This window comes from Rhinolophus sinicus, linkage group LG03 (assembly GCF_036562045.2).
Source record: "Rhinolophus sinicus isolate RSC01 linkage group LG03, ASM3656204v1, whole genome shotgun sequence".
NCBI classification, from domain to species: Eukaryota; Metazoa; Chordata; class Mammalia; order Chiroptera; family Rhinolophidae; genus Rhinolophus; species Rhinolophus sinicus.
Genome location: NC_133753.1, coordinates 109953837 through 109972223, shown reverse-complemented (window position 1 = coordinate 109972223; position 18387 = coordinate 109953837). Strand labels below are relative to the sequence as shown.

Here is an 18387-nt window from a genome sequence, read left to right as displayed (position 1 = left end):
AGTTGAGAGCTGAGTTACACATAATTTTGCTTTCATTTTTTGCACATTCAAGATTGTGACCTGTCTGTTTTTCACAATGGGTTTGCTGCCAGAACACAGATGTAGTGAAAAACCACTGCTAAATCTAACCCAAAATGGGAAAGGAAAAGACACACATCAACATAGTTTTCATTGGACACATAGATTCCAGAAAATCTACCATTATAGGTCATCTGATGTATAAATGTGGTGGTGGGATAGACAAAAGAACCATCAAAAATTTTGAGAAGGAGGCTGCTGAGATGGGAAAGGGCTCTTTCAAGTATGCCTGGGCCATGGGTAAACTGAAAGCTGAACGTGAGCATGGGATCACCATTGATATCTTCCTGTGGAAATTCGAGACCAGCAAGTATTACGTGACCATCACTGATGCCCCAGGACACAGAGACTTTATTAAAAACATGATTATGGACACATCTCAGGCTGACGGGGCAGCCCTGATTGTTGCTGGTGAATGTGAAACTGGTATATCCAACAATGGGCAGACCTGTGAGTATGCCTTTCTGGTTTACACGCGGGGTATGAAACAAATAATTGTTGATGTTCACGAAAGCGATTACACCGAGCCACCCTATAGCCAGAAGAGATACGAGGAAATCGTTAAGGTCAGTTACTTCAATGTAAATTCTCACACTTATAAATACTGAAGTATTTCAAAGAACCTAAAATAAGGCTTACGTAATGTTGAGTATTGTCTTGCTACAGTGAATCGTATCCAGCTTCTAGGAAAAATAAGTGATATTGGAAGTTAAAAAAAAAAGTGAAAAAAAGATTGTGACCTGTGAAATTTGAATCTAGCACATAAATCACTTCAGGGCAACATTTCCTCCTCATCCAGTGAGTAATTCTCTCTGGGTCACTGGATCTCAGAAGGGTCACCCAGAAAAGGTGCCACTTGGGCTAACATTAAAAAGGACAGAAATATCAGACTGATCATGCTCCTTGTATCACTGAGTCCCAATTACCTACCATATTGTACTGATATCTGAGCCTAATGCTTCCCTGAATGTTATTTGAGATTCAATTTGACCTTTCGCTAAGTAGACAGAGAATGCAGATAAGCCATTCTCTGTTGATGAGGACATTTTGTATCTCATACCCATTACTTTAACTAGGCTATAAAATAATTATCTGTTAATTGGTCTCTATATCAACCTGAATAATATCTGGGTCCTAATCATATTTGTACCCTAAGTATTTAGAGCAGAGTTTGAAAAGTAGGTGATGAGCACATAAGTACACAAATGAGTAGATGAGAGACAGGAGATGTGTGTGGTGTTTCTCTGACACACAGTGTATTTATTCACACATTGAGCACAACTCTTAGTATGTGAGTCTCTTTATGTTAGATGTTTCCTTCTGTGGGAGGAAGGGGCACAAAAATCATGCTTTCTATTACTTCCAATTGAGGAACAAGGCGATTTGCATTGGTTAAGACACAGTGCTGGCTACACTTTAGTCCTAATGAATGACTAGTCTATGTCTGCTGCAATAGATTTCAAACAGCCGGACCAGTCCATGAGGTGAATAGGGCCAGGGGTGGTCATATTAGGCTTCGTTGTGAAATCACTGCAGCCAAGTGTGACTTCGGAGGAAGATAAGATATTAGTTTCCACAGAGGATTTGTTTCCAAGAAGAAGAATAAAGGCTTTGTGTTTAGGTGAGTGAATTAAGTTAATAGATATAAGATGACACCTAGTTTTTCCTTGTTTGGATGTATTTTGTGTGCCTCTCTGGTTGGGAGCATAGATAGGAGATCCTACCCAACAGTACCCTTAGTATGGGATCCTAGTAATAGGGTCATGTACTGTCCCCAGTTTATAGCTGTAGAAACTGTGATTCAGTGACTGTAAGTGGCTTCCCAAAAGCTATTCATCACAACACATTACAAATAAGCTAATATGAAGGGAGACTGAAAAGTCTTGCATTTGTCTTTGTTCCTGTTGAAGTGAAGTGGAGTCCTTTCTTCTGAAGACCCATAGGCGTGCTGCTTTGGGGGTCACTGTGAGGAGCCAGAATTTTAGCCAATTGTTATTGCAGCCTTGGCTCTTCACTATTTCTCATAGTGACCCTTATCAGAGAATGACAAATGTTGACTACTGGCATTTAGAAGAAGACTTTCAGTCTCTCTTCATATTAGCTTATTTGTAGATGCTGCTGTAATGAGTACCTTTTGGGAAGCCACTTGCAGTCACCGAGCCTCAGCTTCTACAGCTACAAACTGGGGACAGTAGCATTACCCTATATAACAGCACCCAGTGTGAACACCAAGAGGGGGAAGAAATGTGTTGGAATTCCTGGGACTTTCTATCCTATTTTTCCTAGGGATCATCTTTTAGCTTCCCCTGTCTGCCTTTTCTTGGTATTCAAGCTTGCAGCCCCTTCTTACTGACCTCTCTGTAGGGCTCCATATCCCACACCTTGCAGAGGTAAGCACTTTCTCAGAAACATTATGTGTCTCTCTCCCTCCACTGGGAGGCCACTCCCAAGGATGGGGACTGTATGGCTTATAGCCCACAGCCTGGCACGATATGACACACCACACTGACCCACTTGTCCTTGACATCCAAATAGGTGTATTCGCTCATTACACTTTCCAGTGGCAGCTATGGAATTTGACATGTCCTCCTGGAGAAAACCTTAACCCAAAGGTGACAAACCATGATGGTAGAAATTTCAGCTGCATGACAAGCTTCCAAGTAAATGAAAGGAAGTCGGTAAGATAGTTGGGACTTACTGCATTTACCAATGAGCCGTCCACCTACTCAGTCCAGTGTCAGGGAGCCCTGGGGACTTTCAGGCCAGAGGGACCTAAAGAATTGACGACAGATGAGTATCACTTTCTGCAGAAGGGCTGAAAGTGAGAAAGGATGAAGAGAGAAGGAAGTGCACAAACACAATTTAAGTGTCTCCTCTTTCTTTGTGTATTAAGGAACTTTGAGGTTTTTTTGTGACATAATCCACAGGGTCTCAGTCCAAGCAGACACAGAACGTGCATCTGAGTGATGATAATGAGCCTGTGGAAATTCCAGATGCTCAGGCCTCACATTTCTCCCATCAGGAATGTGGCAGAGGCAGAGGGGCGGCGGGGGTCTGGAGGGTGTCACAGGTGACACTGATTGCTGCTACAGGCCTTTCCTTACCAGCTCCTCAGTGCCCATTTAAAAAGCCCCCACAGGTCTGAAAGCAGGAAGCCACCTCTGCTATGACCCCTTTGCCCCAGAAAAAATCTCATGTCATTGTTCTGGAGTCCTGTATACTGTGTGTACTACCCGTAGTGACATTTGCCATGTCAGCTGTGGCTTAGGTGATCGGGGTGCACTTGGCCATCCAGGCTGCTGTTCTCCTCTTCACACCCATTGTTCTTGGACTTGTGGTCTTTCCAGAGAGAGGGAGCCATTCTTTTGTCAGGAACCTGTCTGTTTTTCTACTGTAGGACCCTCTGAGGGGCAGGAAAGGAAGCAGCATGAATTGATAAGGTTGGTGTAGCCACCACCCTCTTGTCCACGTGCTGCCGCTCCTTCAGGGGCCCCTTGACAATGAAATCCTAATGCATCGGCCGGAACTTGAAGTGATGGTGGCTGAGGCACAACCAGACCTTCTTGTTGTGGTAACAATCTAGGAAGATGGCGAAGTCACCAAAGAGCCATAAGGAAAGAATGCACAGGGCACACAGTAACCTCGCCTCTACCAAATCAACTCCACTGCTCTGTATAAAGTGCTCTTCTAGGGACTAGAAACATAATGGTAATTAATACCCAGACTGTGCCCTTGACAAGCTCTCAATCTGTTAAAGGAACTTGGTGGGAAGACCAATAATGGTGCTGGAGGGTAGAAAGGACAAGAGAAGACTTATGTACAGAGAACAGAAGTTGTCCAGAGGAGGAAGTGATTTTACCTGTTCAAGGAGTTTGGTTAAGAAAAGATTCTATTTTTTCTGTCTGACTTATTTCACTTAGGATGATAATCTCAAGATCCATCCATGTTGCCTCAAATGGCACTATTGCTCTCCATTATGTATGTGGACCATGTCTTCTTTATCTAATCATCTACTGAAAGATATTTTGGCTATTTTTATGTCTTGGCCACCATGAATAATGCTGCAATGAAGACAGGAGTACATATATCTTTATGGATAAATGTTTTCAAATTTTTTGGGTAGATACCCAGAACCAGGATTGCTGGGTCATGTGGTAATTCCGTTCTCAATTTTTTTGATGAACCTCCATACTGTTTTCCATAGTGGTTGTACCAATTTATAATCGCACCAGTAGTATATGAGGGTTTGTTTTTCTCCACAACCTCTTCATCACTTGTTATTACTTGTCCTGTTGATAATAGCCATTCTAACAGGTGTGAGGTGCCATCTCATTGTGGTTTTGATTTGCATTTCTCTAATAGCTGATGAGACAGAAAATATCAAAAACCCTATGACTTCACTCATATGTGGGATATAAAACTGAAAGCAAGAAACAAGACAAAAAAACAAAAACTCATAGATGCAGACAACAGTTTAGTGGTTACCAGAGGGTAAGGGGAGAGTGGGGGTGGTAGAAGAGGTTAATATATGGTGAAGGAAGGAGAACTGTCTCTGGGTGGTGAACACATAATGCAACATATAAATGATGTATATAGAAATGTACACATGAAGCTTATCTAATTTTACTAAGCAATGTCACCCCAATAAACCTTATTTTAAAAAGAAAGGGGGTGGCCACTTGGCTCAGTTGGTTAGAGTACAGTGCTCATAACACCAATTTGGCCAATTTGACTCCCACATGGGCCAGTGAGCTGTGCCCTCCACAACTAGATTGAAAACAATGACTCCACAACTAGATTGAAAACAACTATTTGACTTGGAGCTGATGGGTCCTAGAAAAATACACTGTTCCCCAATATTCCCCAATAAAAATTAAAACAGAAAAAAGAAAAAGAAAAAGAAAGAAAGACTTTAACAGAGAAGGTTCTGTCTGACCTGAGTTTTGAAGGATGAGTAGGAGCCTTCTAGGGGGCACACAGACAATGCTTGGCAGAGGACACTGCATGGGTAAAGATTTGTAGACCTACCTTGTTTGAAGAAATTCAAGTATTTTTTAGAGCAGGCAGCCATGGAGTCAAGGGCAGGTTAGAAATTTCAGGGCAGTGGCTTTACTTGAGTTTCCGTAACTTTTGGGCTTGCTGATAAGACTGAGTTGTTTATTGATTTCCCACAGAACATGAACTCAGGGGTGGTCAAAGTAGAATATCCATGATGCTTTGCCAACTTTCAAGGTGGAGAGGGCGGGTGCAGCACAGATGGCCTTTCTACTGGCTGCAGCTCAAGCCCCACCCCCTTTTCCAGCACATAAACATCCAGTCTCACTGAATATCTACTGAGGAAGGGAAGCTCTGCATGCACAGGCTGGCAAAGACTAGTACACACTGCTGAAAGGGAGCCTCAGAGTAGAGGATCTTAGAAAAAAACGGCCATGTACCTGATCCCAAGCTTTTCCACAGAGACCTGGCTTCTCCTGGCTACCAGCCTGGTGCTCCTCTATCTGTGAGTAACTGTCCAAATATGTGTCCTCTGTAACCTTGGACTTGGGGAGCTAAGCAGGCCCCCCTTCCCCTTATCTGTTTTGAAGAGCAAACATTTAATAAAGGGGTAGCTGCATACATATTGGGCACACAAACACAAAAGGGGTTATTCTTGATTTTACTCTAATCTGTTGAAGGAGTATCACCCCGCGAACCCCCAACTCCTAATTTCTATAACACAGAAGGTTTAGTGACGTTATTTGCTCCTGGGGATGATCTTTTGATTGACTGCCAGTTTGGATGGAGCTACACTAATCAACCAGAATTCAGCAGACACAGATAAAATCACCTGGCCTCTGTGCAGTGGGCTCCTCACTCCTTTCCCAGCTTGGGGATCCTGGAGGCAGAAGGAAGTGAACAGGGCTTGTGTCCCATTACATTGACTTTCCGAGTTCTGTGTCTACTGTAGGAGATGTGTAGGGGGATTAGCGCTTGAGTAACTAGGTTGTTTCCTGCTCCCCGCCCTCCCACTGCCTGGCATCATTTATGCAAAGTACCAGAGCGCAGCCCACACTTCGTGGGGGTTGCAGACTACCCCACCATTCTCTTCACACTGGCTCTTCCCTCTTTTCTGTGTCCCTCCCGAGGCGCTCCCCTCCTAGGATTCATTCCCCGACTATGTAATAGACAGAAATATCTATCCTTAAATGAGTAATCTTTACAGCGAAACAAACTTGGCAAAAATCTTGAAATCATATTCTTTTCTTTCACCTTTTCCTTCCTGGTTTGGGGAGGGTCATCATCAAAATAGCGATTTATGTTCCCGCAATATAAAATCTGCTAACAGAGTGTAAAGCCACAAACCTACAAACCAATTGGAATTTAAATACTTTTTTTCCCCTTGAAGTTACAACACAGGAGGATGAATCAAATCACCTCGCAGAGGAATTCTGTTCAAGGGTGGGATTCCGGGCATCATGGAGCAGGTTGGGAGAGGAGTTATTTTTCATGTATGGGTAGAGAAGGCCCCCTTCATTTCCCATTTTCACTTTCATGCAGAGTAGGAAATCATGATGACATGAGTATAGAAAATATAAACTTTGTTTCATTCTTTGAATGAAATGTTATGACGACAGGGTATTGTGGCAACATAGTTTGCATCTGATCACATTTTTAAATTATTGATAATGTTTAATTTTATTCTATTTAATACTAGATTATTTTACTGAGATAAAACTATTCCCAGCATGTTCTTTCTGGAGGATACAATAGGGCTGTTGATTCAGGATCTGTGGCTACAAAGTTGTATAAATAAACTTACCCTTCTAGAATAATGTCAGGAAATGAGTCTAGTGTACAAAATATACTTCTATGATACAGATTGTGTATGTGTTTTTAAATATACCTGCCCAGCTGGTTATTTTAATCTCACAGTGCAGGTGATTAAACAAGATTGTGAGCCACTGATGGTAAAAGAGAAGGACATCCAGGCAGCATCTGGATGAAGTGGGAGAATATTTCCCCCAGGTATTCCAGTTCCTGGCCCACAGGGGGTCAATCTCATCTGCTTGAAGCGTGGGGTCAGAGACACCACCTAAATCATATTATGTGACAGTATCCACTACTGTCACCAGTGGATACACAGCACTCTACACTTCAGTAACACTGGTACAGCCAAGTGTTGGTGGCTATAGAGAGTATCCTCTTATGCCCACACAGTGTAAATGCAATAGAAATGGTTGGCTTTATGTTAGCCTCTTCATTTGTACCAAAGCAGTATTACTCTACCAAAAAGAGGGAAGCTGGAAAGAATAGTCCCCCAAGCCCACCCTCTGCCTTGATATGGAACCATGTGAGTTTAAACATTAGATCTTCCCTTGGTATCAATGTTGCTGACACTTTCATTTAATTGCTTAGCCTCACTTGAGAGTTTATGTAACGTGTTGAAAGTTCAGAAGCAGAAACTGGTTTAATTGATTTGCCATGGTTGTCATGGTAAAGGAAGGAACTAGGATAGCAGGAACCAAGAGTACCTGGTTTTGACAGTCAGGCCTCACATTTCTACCAACTTTCTGTAGGAAGGATCTAAACACCCAGCTGTACTGGGCCGTACTGCCTCCATTGTGTCCTTCAGCACAAGTCGTTTCATGGGATTTGGGGGGTTTATTTAATCACATATTATAAGATTACCTAAATTTGTACAGAATTTTAGGAACCCATACTTTCTTAAAGGGTAACCACAAAAAGAAGAGGACACAATTCAACTCTCTGGAACATTTTATATTACTAATCTTATGTTTTATAACACGTCTTTTGCTATCAACAGGAAGGTACCCTGTTTGCAAGGCCACCTATCTTTCAGCTGAAAGCGTTTGTAGAGTACGTAGGACCATTATACAGAGCCTGCTTTTCAGCCATAATTCCCTAATTTGCCTCTATGGGCTTCGTCTTGTAGGCCTAGAAGCTTCATGGTTGAAATGGTTGCCAACGGCCTCTTTCCTCAGCCTCTCTTCCTCCTCCCCTCTGACCTCTCTCAGTAACCCTGGAGTGGGAAGGCTTGCAAGGATCCAGAGCCCCCAGCTGTGGGACTCCACATATGACACATGAAGATCAATTTCAGGCAGGCCTGCCGGAGGAAGCACCAGCCTTAATGGGATTTTGAGATAGTTGACACACAGAGCCAATAAACCAACTGCGTGGTGACTGGCCATCATGACAAACGGCGTGAGCCTGGCACTGCTTAGCAGGTGACCATCACAGGCTGGAGGACCAGATGCCACCAGGGGAAGAATGGTCTGGAAATGCATTATTTAGTCATTGGTTCCTTTATACAGCTTCATTCAGGGCACATGTGGGACAATCACTCTTCTCTAGAGCACATGGCACCAAATTTCCTGAGAATATGGACTTGGGTGTAGCTGAAAGGCTACGAGGACAATGGAGACCTTGAGCCCAGTTTCATGCTATAGAGATAAGAACACTGTGGCTAGTCAAGGCCTCCCTGTGATGATATATTTAAGAAGATCCAGATCCTAAAGCAGGGTCAGGGGCTAGAGGGAAGGCAAAGCATAAAGTCACAGAGCAAACTGTAAGAACTCTATCTCTGTGGGCTCTCACTAACCCTCAGTCATTGACGGATGCAGTTATGCAAAATCTCATCATCGGAGCAGAAAAACCTTCTTCCTTTTTCTGCCTAGAATTAGAATCGCCAAAATCATAGATGTGTCCTCTTACTAAATAGACGTGAGTGAATTTTCTGGAAGAATTCCAGCCTGAGCCTCTCAGGAGCACTCCAATCTGGAAACATTTATCAATCATTCACTCTAGGATTGGGGCCCTGAAGTCTTCAGCTCTTTTTAGCTAATAATCATTACTTTATGTGGGTCTCTCAGTGGCAGTGAGAAAGGAGATGACGAGTGAATGGAATTAGTGCTGTTGGAATTGTTTATTACTTATCGCCTACATGTTACCTCCGCTTGACTGTTCCAGTTTCCAGTCAGAGACTTGCCATCCCAGCACCTATTCCACAATTCCTGCTTTCTCATTTTCTTTATAGATATGGGACCTCTACACATGGACTTTTTAAGAAGCTGGGAATTCCTGGGCCGAAACCTCTGCCTTTTTTTGGAACTGTTCTGGGTTACCGTAAGGTGAGTGGTGTTTGGGCTCCCTCTTTCTCTCTTTTATTTTAGAGTATCACCTTTGTGTATATTCTTTTTTTTTTTTTATTAGTTTCAGGTGGACAAAACATTGTAATAGTTAGACATTTACATCCCTCACGATGCTAACCCCCCCTCCCCCAGTCTACTACCCCTCTGACATCTTATATTGCGGTTACAATTCCATTGACTCTGTCCCAGCTGAGTTCCATAGTCAAAGTGCCCTCCTCATGAGCAAGTTCTGAGATTTCACACTTTCCGGAAAGGGTGTTATATGCCCTACCCATCAACAGGCCAGGTTTACCTCCGGCCCTGTTGTCAGTTGTAAGGATTCTGGGGTTTTGCCTCAGTCAGACAGCATCCCGCTCTGGCTGGTTCAGCACAGGACTTGCTGTTCCAGCTTGTGAGCAACGTGAGAAGCACTTTCTTGCAGCCAGGTGAAGATTCCCAGAAAGGCATAATCATACTTAGTATTAGGTGAAAAGCATGAAGGAGGTGAGTGGCACTGCCTCATTACGGGTATACGCTAGAGTCAGACTTCCTGCTCGTAGCATAAGCTCCTGGTAGCTCTTGCTTCCGTCCTCCTGGAGAGCTTGGAAACTTCAGTGTATTTGGCAGCCCCAGTGTTCACCATCGGGGAATCTGCGTACATGCATTCTCTAAGAACTGCTAAATGCCTGTAGTTATATCCATGGCCCCTACTCACGCTTTGCTCGCCTTGACGACTTTGGGGGACAAGAGAGATGGAACAAGATCTTTCTGCTTTACTTCTCTGCCCTCAGAGGAAGCACCTATGGGTGAGTCTGAGCAGGTATCACTGAGGCAGCATGGGGGCTGTCTGTCAACTTCAGATATTTAACCTCTAAATGAGTTGTGTGGGGTTTTTGTAAGTGAGAGAGAATTACTTATACAAAATCACTAGAAAGGAGATTATTTGACAAAATAGCGAAAAATTGAATTTAACTGAATGGAATATACTAGTTGACACATGGACTGTGGATTTTGGTGCGGCCTTTGTGATATATCCTGCCCTTGTGCTTCACCCAGGGCGTGGCCCCTGGACAAAAGGTTACCAGCTCACATCCCTCAGGCCAGAAGGCAGAGCCTTGTGTGCAGGCTGCTCTCTGCCAGATTTCCTTTCCCAGAGACCAGAGGCTTGTTTCTCAGATCCTAATTCTCCCAACTGAGGTCTTCAGTGTTTCCATTAGTCTAAAAACTTCCCATAGTTTTTACCTCTGAAAAAGCAATAATTTCCTTTCCACCTTGCCTGGATCAACTCCGTATAGATGTACCCCTAGACCCATATTTCTGGGACTTTCTTTTGCATAATTAAAACATCTAATATCACAGCCAAAACTTACCAATTAGAAGATTTGTTTTTTAAGTGACAGAAGTAAAAACTCAGAACAAGTGTGTTGATTTGCTCAGGCCTGGTGGAATGGTGCCATCTCCCCAGCTTTTCCCTGTTGAGCTGGAAAACCAGAAAGCAAATTCACTTCGTCATTCATTCATTCCCTCAGTCAGTTTCTCACTCAACAAATGTGTCTCAGATTTATTAAAGCTGCTGGAGTAAAAGGGGTCACTGGTGTGTCAGACTTCCTAATTCTTCTGGAATTCTAGAGAGGGCTCATGAGAAAAATGAAAATAATGCTTAACCAGGAGATCAAAGAGTGCGCAGGCCACTCTTACTTTCCCTCAGCTTCAGTTCTCAGTGTTCATGGAGGTAATAATTCTGGGGTTTAGGAGATTTTAGAGGCAACACATGCACAACAAAAACCTTTAGAAAGACAAGGAGTTAGGTAATATCGTAGACAAGGAAGGGTAAGTCATTCAGTATCTGTACTAGTCACAGAAGTTTCAAGAGTGATTTTAAATTCTCCATTTCAAATATCTCTTTTATTTTCTCTCCATTTCCCAAGACACCCCTGCGTAAGAGCTTCCCTCTACCTGCCAGTGAAAGACAGTAAGCCTGATTTCAGGAGCTTTGAGTTATTCTCGTCCCAATTAGAGGTAGGTTTCAGTACATTTAGATTAATAATCTAATTTTGTTTCTCTGCAGGGTTTATGGGATTTTGACAAGAAATGTTTTAAAAAGTATGGAAGTATGTGGGGGTGAGTATACTGGAAACTTCCATTGCATAGACTTGCTGATATAATGAGACCCCACCCCCACCCCATGGTGTTGAAGACAGTCTCAGCCTATAGTGTTATTGTACAGCTTTGGAGGCTTGTTCTACCAGGGATCCGCTATGTCACCAGGTGTCCAGGGCTACATTCTGAACCAGCTGGACAGGTGCAGGTTATCACTAGTCGCCAGATTTGGTGGCTTGGGGACTCCTGACATCTCTCTCTGTCCAGTGTTTAATCATTCTCCCCTTCTTTATTTTTCCTTCCTTAGGTCACCTTTAATTGGATAAAATGCATTATTTCAAAGTTTTTTAATATGTGCTCATAAATGCATGTCTGGAGCATTTCCCACATGATTCACTATTAATTAAAAATCCAAACATTTTGAAATAAAATTTGGATTTATTATGTCATTTTAAAAAAGCGCTGTGGGTATAGGTACACACAATGGAAAGTTATTTCTGCTCAATGTTTTTTACTCTCTGGGCAAGTATGGAGTTTGGAATTTTAAATGAATTTAAGGCCAAGACTTTTCAATAGAAGTTTAGATTATACAAGTATTGCTTTATCTACCCTATTCTCCCATTTTGAGGAGATGTAGTTTATTTCCAAACCACCCTTTTCCTTGTGGGCTGATGGACTTGAGGATTGTATGGAGTGTCCTCGGCCAGTTCCAGCAGCTGTTCCTCTTCAGAGCTGCTGGAGGTGTGGTGAGAGCAGCAGAAAAGGTGTAACGTGGTGCTTGCATGCTAGAAACAAGTGGGAGAAGGCTTTATCTCTCCGTACTGGTCATCTTCTCTCAAGTCGACAGAAACCATACAGTTCTACTGAGTTTGCGTGGCCCAGAAAGTCTGCGTGATGGAGTAGAATGAACGCACAGCACTGGATCACCACTGGTCCAGCTCAAACTGCCCCTTCCAACATTTACTACTTGTGTTCTCTGGGTGGAGTCTCTTGTGAGCTCTAAGGCTGGTATGAGATCACGGATATAAAGGGTGACCGAAAACCACTGTCTCTCCACCCAGGTGTTTTTGTAAAAACATGATGGGGAAGGGGACTTATCCAAGAAATATAATCAATTTGATTGACCCAAGTGCCACCACAATCACGTATATCACTGCTTCAACACTGAATGTATTCAACACCCACGTAAGCCATCTGAATTTTAGAACTTTTTTTTTTTTTGGAAATGGGCTGCATTAAGGGCAGTGGTTCTCATCCATTTTTACATGTGATCACAAAAGCATTTGAAATTCCTCCATGATGTCAAAGAAAGAATAGGTGAGTCTTGTGGAAAGTTTTCCATTTTGTTCTAGCTAATGCAACTGATTTATTGTAAACAATAAAATGCCAGAGGATGGTGTCATTAAACTTATAGCAAACCAGTCAGGAGATCAGGCCAAATCAGAATGTATCACACAGAAAGAGTCCACTTTGCGTGGTACATCTGTCAAAAGTGGGCTTGCCATGCTGCTAGCAGATGTCACCCACACGGAGCTAAGGACCCCGTTAGACCCACATATAGAGTAAATATAAGCAATGTAAAGAAGATATGTTTAAATTAATTGTACATGCTCCTCTGTATCTTTTTATTCTCTTTGTCTTTTTGTTTTAAAATTTTCTAATCTTAGTCCTAACCAGGACTCAACTTTAATAGTTAAAATAATATTTCCTGAAAGAAATTGTAAACTGCTAAACAAACTTCGGAAAATAGGGTAAATAAATCATTCATATTCCTACTAGATCTTTTTGAGCGTTTCAAGTATTTTTTGTTTGCAGACACATTTTTACATATTTGTGATCAGTATATCTGTACTTTTCGTGTAGTGTAACGTCATATGCATTTTTCCTGTTTTGATGTATCTTCAAAAGTATATTTTTAAATGACTGAGTGGGTGGACTCTCTGTTCCCAGATAATTTACTTTCCTTCAACTGTTTACTAACCTAACTTCTTTTTTGATTAATAAAATAATTAACACTCCCTTACTATGTTCCATTCACTGTTCTAAGTGCTTTAGATATATTAACTCACATGTTTAATAACGTACTTCTTTGTGTGTAATAAGCCAATAAAATAATCACACTCTCATTTGTTGCTATTGGGTATATAAGTTGGATATAATTTCTAAAGCGTGCAATATGGTAATATCTATTAAGATGACAAATGTATATACTCTTTGATTCAAGAGTAACATTTCTGAGACTTCATTATTCAAATATACTTGCACACAAGCAAAATAATGTGAGTAGAAGGTTAATCATTGTCTCATTGTTTGCTGAGTTGGGGGTGGAATCTAAATGTTCATCAGTAGCTAATTATGCTGCAGTAAATTTATACAAAGAAATGTTCTGCAGCTCAAAATAATGAGAAAATTCTCTGTGCTGATAAAGATTTCTAAAATACAAATTTAAAAAAGCAAGATAAAAATAAATATTTCAAACTTACAAAAAATTATACAGATGGTATAGAAAATGCCCATGTGCACACCACCTGAACTTAAGAAATGTGCTAATATTATTTCTAATCATGATCTGTAGGAATATGGATTACGTAACATCAAAGGAAAGTCTGGACTTCCAAGTGTGGCTGTGTCTGCAGATATTGGTTTGTTAAATTTAATCAACTCTGTTTTCCCAACACAGGTTCTATGATGGTCGACAGCCTGTGTTGGCTATCACAGATCCAGACATGATCAAAACAGTACTGGTGAAAGAATGTTATTCTGTGTTCACAAACCGGCGGGTAGGCATGCATTCTTTTTTTAATTTAAAATCTATTTATTTGTTTATTAAATTTTAATTTTGAAGTAATAATGGATAAACAGAAAGTTGCCTAAAAATCCAGGAAGCTCCCCGCCCTTCGCCGGAACCAGTTGGGCTGCGAATCCCTGCTGCGGTCCATCGCTCCCATACCAACAAACATTCTGTTCTTCCGATCTGACACTGCTAGTGTTCCGCTTCTAGCACAGGGCAGGTGGGGGTGGGGCGAGCTCTGGGAGGGTAGGAGGGAGCGGCTAGTCTCAGTGCCTAAGGCTTCCGTTCTCTGCTCAGCAGTGAGGGCTTAAACCACTGTTTTCAACCTTCTTCCCTCAGTCTTTTCTCCGAGGTCTCTGCCGTGAGCGTTGGGTTCAGCTCTGTTATATGCTGCCCCCTCAGCCCTGTGGGCCACAAGCGGAGCCCTAGCAGTCCGAGTTCTTCCCTGTCCCACAGCTGCGGTAGTTCCGGGATGCAGCGAGCTTGGAGCACTGAGCTAGGTCTGCATCCTGCATCCTGGGGTTCTGTCTCCACACTTCTCCCTTTCCTCCCCCCCCCCATGCGATTCGCCCACCTTTAGGTGAATTCAGTAGTGGGCCTCTTCGTCTTGCCTGTCTGCTGTGCAGGGAGTCCTTTGTGGGTTGTTGTTGTTCGATTAGTTGTAAATTCCAGGGTAGCTTTACAGAGGCTCACCTCACGCCGCCATTTTGATGACCTGAGTCCACTGTTTCTTGTTCTGCGTGATTGACTCTGCTCTTGCAGCTCTCTGTAGCATTTATTTATTTCAGCCATTGTAGTCTTCAGCTTCATGTGTTCTCTTTGTAATTATTTATGTTTCATATCTCTTTGTGGTACTTCTCATTTTGTTTTTGTAATTTTTCTACTTTGTTAAATTTTTTTAAATTAAATTTATTGAGGTAACATTGGTTAATACCCATGCACAGATACCATTGCAACAATCACGAACAATCAGGGATAATGACACAAAATGATCTTGTTAAAATTTTTTCTCTGTGTTTCTTGTACTTCTCTGGGTTTTTTTGCAAAAATTATTTTGAATCCCCTGTCAGACAATTTGTGATTTCTGTTTCTTTGAGGTCAGTTACTACAAGTTTATTGTGTTTCATTGGTGGTGTCCTCTTTTGCTGATTCTTCATGATCCCTGTATCTTGAAATAGTGTCTGTTCATTTGAAGAAGCAGTCACCTTTCCAGACTTTATGAACTAACTTCAGAATAGAAAGACCTTTACTTTTGGGTTGGGACATACTGGAGTGTATTATGGCCCAAAGTCTAGTGGTGTATGTTGCTATTGTGGGGAGTGGGGTGGCTCCAGGTTAGTGGGGTGGCTCCAGGTTAGCATTGTTGACCTATGCTGCTGGGGTTCACCACATCACCAATTGCATGATCCTTGGCAGCAAGAGCTGTTGAGTGTCCACAGTAGCAAAAAAGTGTCTTAAGCAGCATCAACAGCTCTAGCAGTGAGGGACTTAGTCAGACAGCCAAAGTTGGTGGTATGCAAATGCTTATCAGTGGGGGCTGACTGCAGGCACATGCCCAAAGGTAACGGCCAGGGCTATTGGCAGGGGCTGGGGCTAAATGTGGGCAGGGAGGTAGAATGTTCAGGCTGTCAGTGTGCACTCACATGACTGCAGGGGCGAGATGCAGGGGCGAGATGCAGGTGCATGCACAGCAGTGGGGACTGGTGACTGAGTGTCTAGGTGTGCAGCTGCAAGGATTAGCTGTGGACGCATGTGGCAGTTTAGTCAACTGACAGGAGTCAAGGTTATCTCTAGGCACCTGAACAGCTGCAGGGGACTATGCTGGAGTTATGCACATGCCCAGCCACATATGCCAGTGCTGGTTGTTGGTGCAGATCCTGGGGCTCAGGGTGGAGGCACTACTTGGGGTAGCTCTGGTGAGGATGGAGTGTGATAGGGCAGGTCTCAGTCTGTTGCAGTGTGCAAATGTGAAAACCTGTGTGGTAATCAGCAGCAAAACCTGCAGGGTGTTCACAACAGCTGTGCTGGCTGTTGCTTTCTTCAGCAGAAAAGTCTGTCAGGGTCTTCTGTGGAGCAAGAGAAATAAAAGCACAGTGAATCCTGTCACAAGCTGATCCTGGCAGTACTTTCTCTTCTTCTTTGTTCTTAGCTGCCTCTAGACTGCTCATCTATGCCGATATATTGGGCATAGTGAAATCAAAGCTGGTCATTTGTGCAGTGCTGTGAAAGCCTGGGGGAAATTATGACTCACCCTGTTCTTTTCTCAACAAGGCAAAGTCTCTCAGGCTGGGGCGTTCCCTCTTGGAACTGAGCTGTGCTGTCTGGAGGATGAGATGATGCAGGCAAAGTGAAACCATTCTCCCTATTTATTTTGCGCAGTTATTCTTGCTTTTTTTGCTCCACTGTGTTGTTCAAGCTTCTTAAGTGAACTTCTGCTCTCTCCTCAACTTATTTTTGTTTCTGGACAGGGGCCTAATTGTTGCTTTTTGTGGGCCACAAAGGCTAGAATCTCCTCCACCGCAATCTTGGCGGTGTTATTCCAGGTTTTCATCGTTAAGTGTGATGTTAGCTGTAGGTATTTTTGTAGGTGCTATTTATCAAGTTGAGGAAGTTCTCTTCATAGTTCTTGTGTGTTTTTTTTTAATCATGAATAGATATTGGAAATATTCATTTTAAAACATAATATAGTGTTAGAAATTGGAAGAGTCTTAAGCAGGTTGGTTAGATAGGCCAGTCCCAAGCTGATAAATAGAATTACTTCTTTCTTTTACTTCTATATCTGGTGGAAATATGTAAGAGAAAAGGATTTCCATGTAATTGTATTATTTTATTTTCAGAATAGCAATAGATTCCTTATCTTTTAAGTGTTACCTACTGTTTTATTTTTAAAAATCACCATATTAAGACCTCCCTTTTTCAAGTTGCTCATGCTGTAGACCTAAGCAAAGCTAGAACTGGTCTGAAGCAACATAGAGTTTGCCTAGGCTATCTGGCTATCTGTCAACAGTCCCTTTCTATTCTACTCAGCCCTGATGGGTGTACTATATCTTATTCGTACCTATTCTCCCTGGAAGAGTAGTTTCCCTAACTCATGTGTTATTTGGACTGAGAAAGAGATCGGAATACAAATGCTGAATACCATATTAGGTGGCTAAATGTCTCCTCCACCCTTACAGGAAGCTAAACATTTGGTATAAATATATATTGAGTCTCTAGTGTTGGGTCTGCTACTTGGTAGACAGCCACTAAATATTTGTTGAATAACTGATGCCCATTTAACAAATTGTCCACAACTGTTGAGACCTCCAAAACTTATGTAGGGCAAAATGTCTTTTGCTTTTGCCTCTAGTTTTTGGGTCCAGTTGGATTTATGAAAAGTGCCATCTCTCTGTCTGAGGATGAAGACTGGAAAAGAATGCGAGCATTGCTGTCTCCAACATTCACCAGTGGAAAGCTCAAAGAGGTAAGAAAATAGAGGACTTTTAATTAGAAACTTAAAGAGTGCATCTGGGGACAGGTAGAAAATAAGGTAGATTCTTTCCAAGGAGTAGCCTGCCAAATTTGAGCTTCCTAAATATAGTCCTGAAAGTGACATTGTAAGATTCATTATAGGAGTTCCGGTCAGGATAGTGGAGTACTGAGAAGGTAAACATTGTGCTTGGTCCTCTCATGACCACATCAAATTTACAACTAAACTACAGAATAACCACCATTGAGAATCAACTGGAGTCTAGCTGAACAGATGTCCCGTACGAGGTGTGATCAAAACATATCGCAAATATGAAATTAAAAACATATATTACATTAAACAACACATTGTCATTAATCCCCCTCAAAATACTCCCCCTTGCTTTGAACACATTTATCCCATTGTTCTTGCTATTTTTTGAAGCAGCTCTGGAAGTCCTCCTTCATGAGTGTCTTTACTTCATTCTCCATGATGACAAGGCTCCATGTCACTCATCGCTTCTGGGTGGAAATTTCTGTCAAATAAAAACATTACAGTGTGTCCTCATCCACCTTATGCACTGGATCTGGCACTGGGCAACTTCTGGCTCTTCCCCAAAGTCAAAATGACCATGAATCGATTCAGGACATCAAGGCAGCCATGACAGCACAACTAAAGACACTCACAAAAGAGGACTTCCACAACTGCTTCAGAAAGTGTCAAGAACAATGGGATAAGTGTGTTCATAGTGAGGGGGAGTATTTTGAGGAGTTTAATGGCAATATCTCTTTCACTGTAATAGATTTTTTTTATTTAAACATTCACCGTATTATTTTCTCACA

The 18387-nt window shown here is 42.2% G+C and overlaps 1 protein-coding gene and 1 long non-coding RNA gene across 2 annotated transcripts in view; one reads left to right on the top strand and one right to left on the bottom strand.

Moving 5' to 3' along the window:
* Positions 1 to 391: 391 nt before the first annotated feature.
* LOC141570663 (uncharacterized) lies at positions 392 to 5221 on the bottom strand. Its single transcript, XR_012494950.1, has 4 exons — positions 5107 to 5221; positions 2777 to 2850; positions 718 to 761; positions 392 to 610 (listed from the first exon to the last, which is right to left on the bottom strand). It is a non-coding gene; the product is annotated as an uncharacterized LOC141570663 (long non-coding RNA).
* A 177-nt stretch (positions 5222 to 5398) lies between these two features.
* Positions 5399 to 18387, top strand: part of LOC109439701 (cytochrome P450 3A12) — a 49593-nt gene continuing 36604 nt past the window's right edge. The window contains exons 1-5 of the mRNA XM_074328515.1: positions 5399 to 5578; positions 9113 to 9206; positions 11275 to 11327; positions 13987 to 14086; positions 17447 to 17560. Of these exons, the coding sequence (XP_074184616.1) occupies positions 5508 to 5578; positions 9113 to 9206; positions 11275 to 11327; positions 13987 to 14086; positions 17447 to 17560 (432 nt within the window). The 5' untranslated portion in view covers positions 5399 to 5507. The remainder of the gene's footprint in view (positions 5579 to 9112; positions 9207 to 11274; positions 11328 to 13986; positions 14087 to 17446; positions 17561 to 18387) is intronic.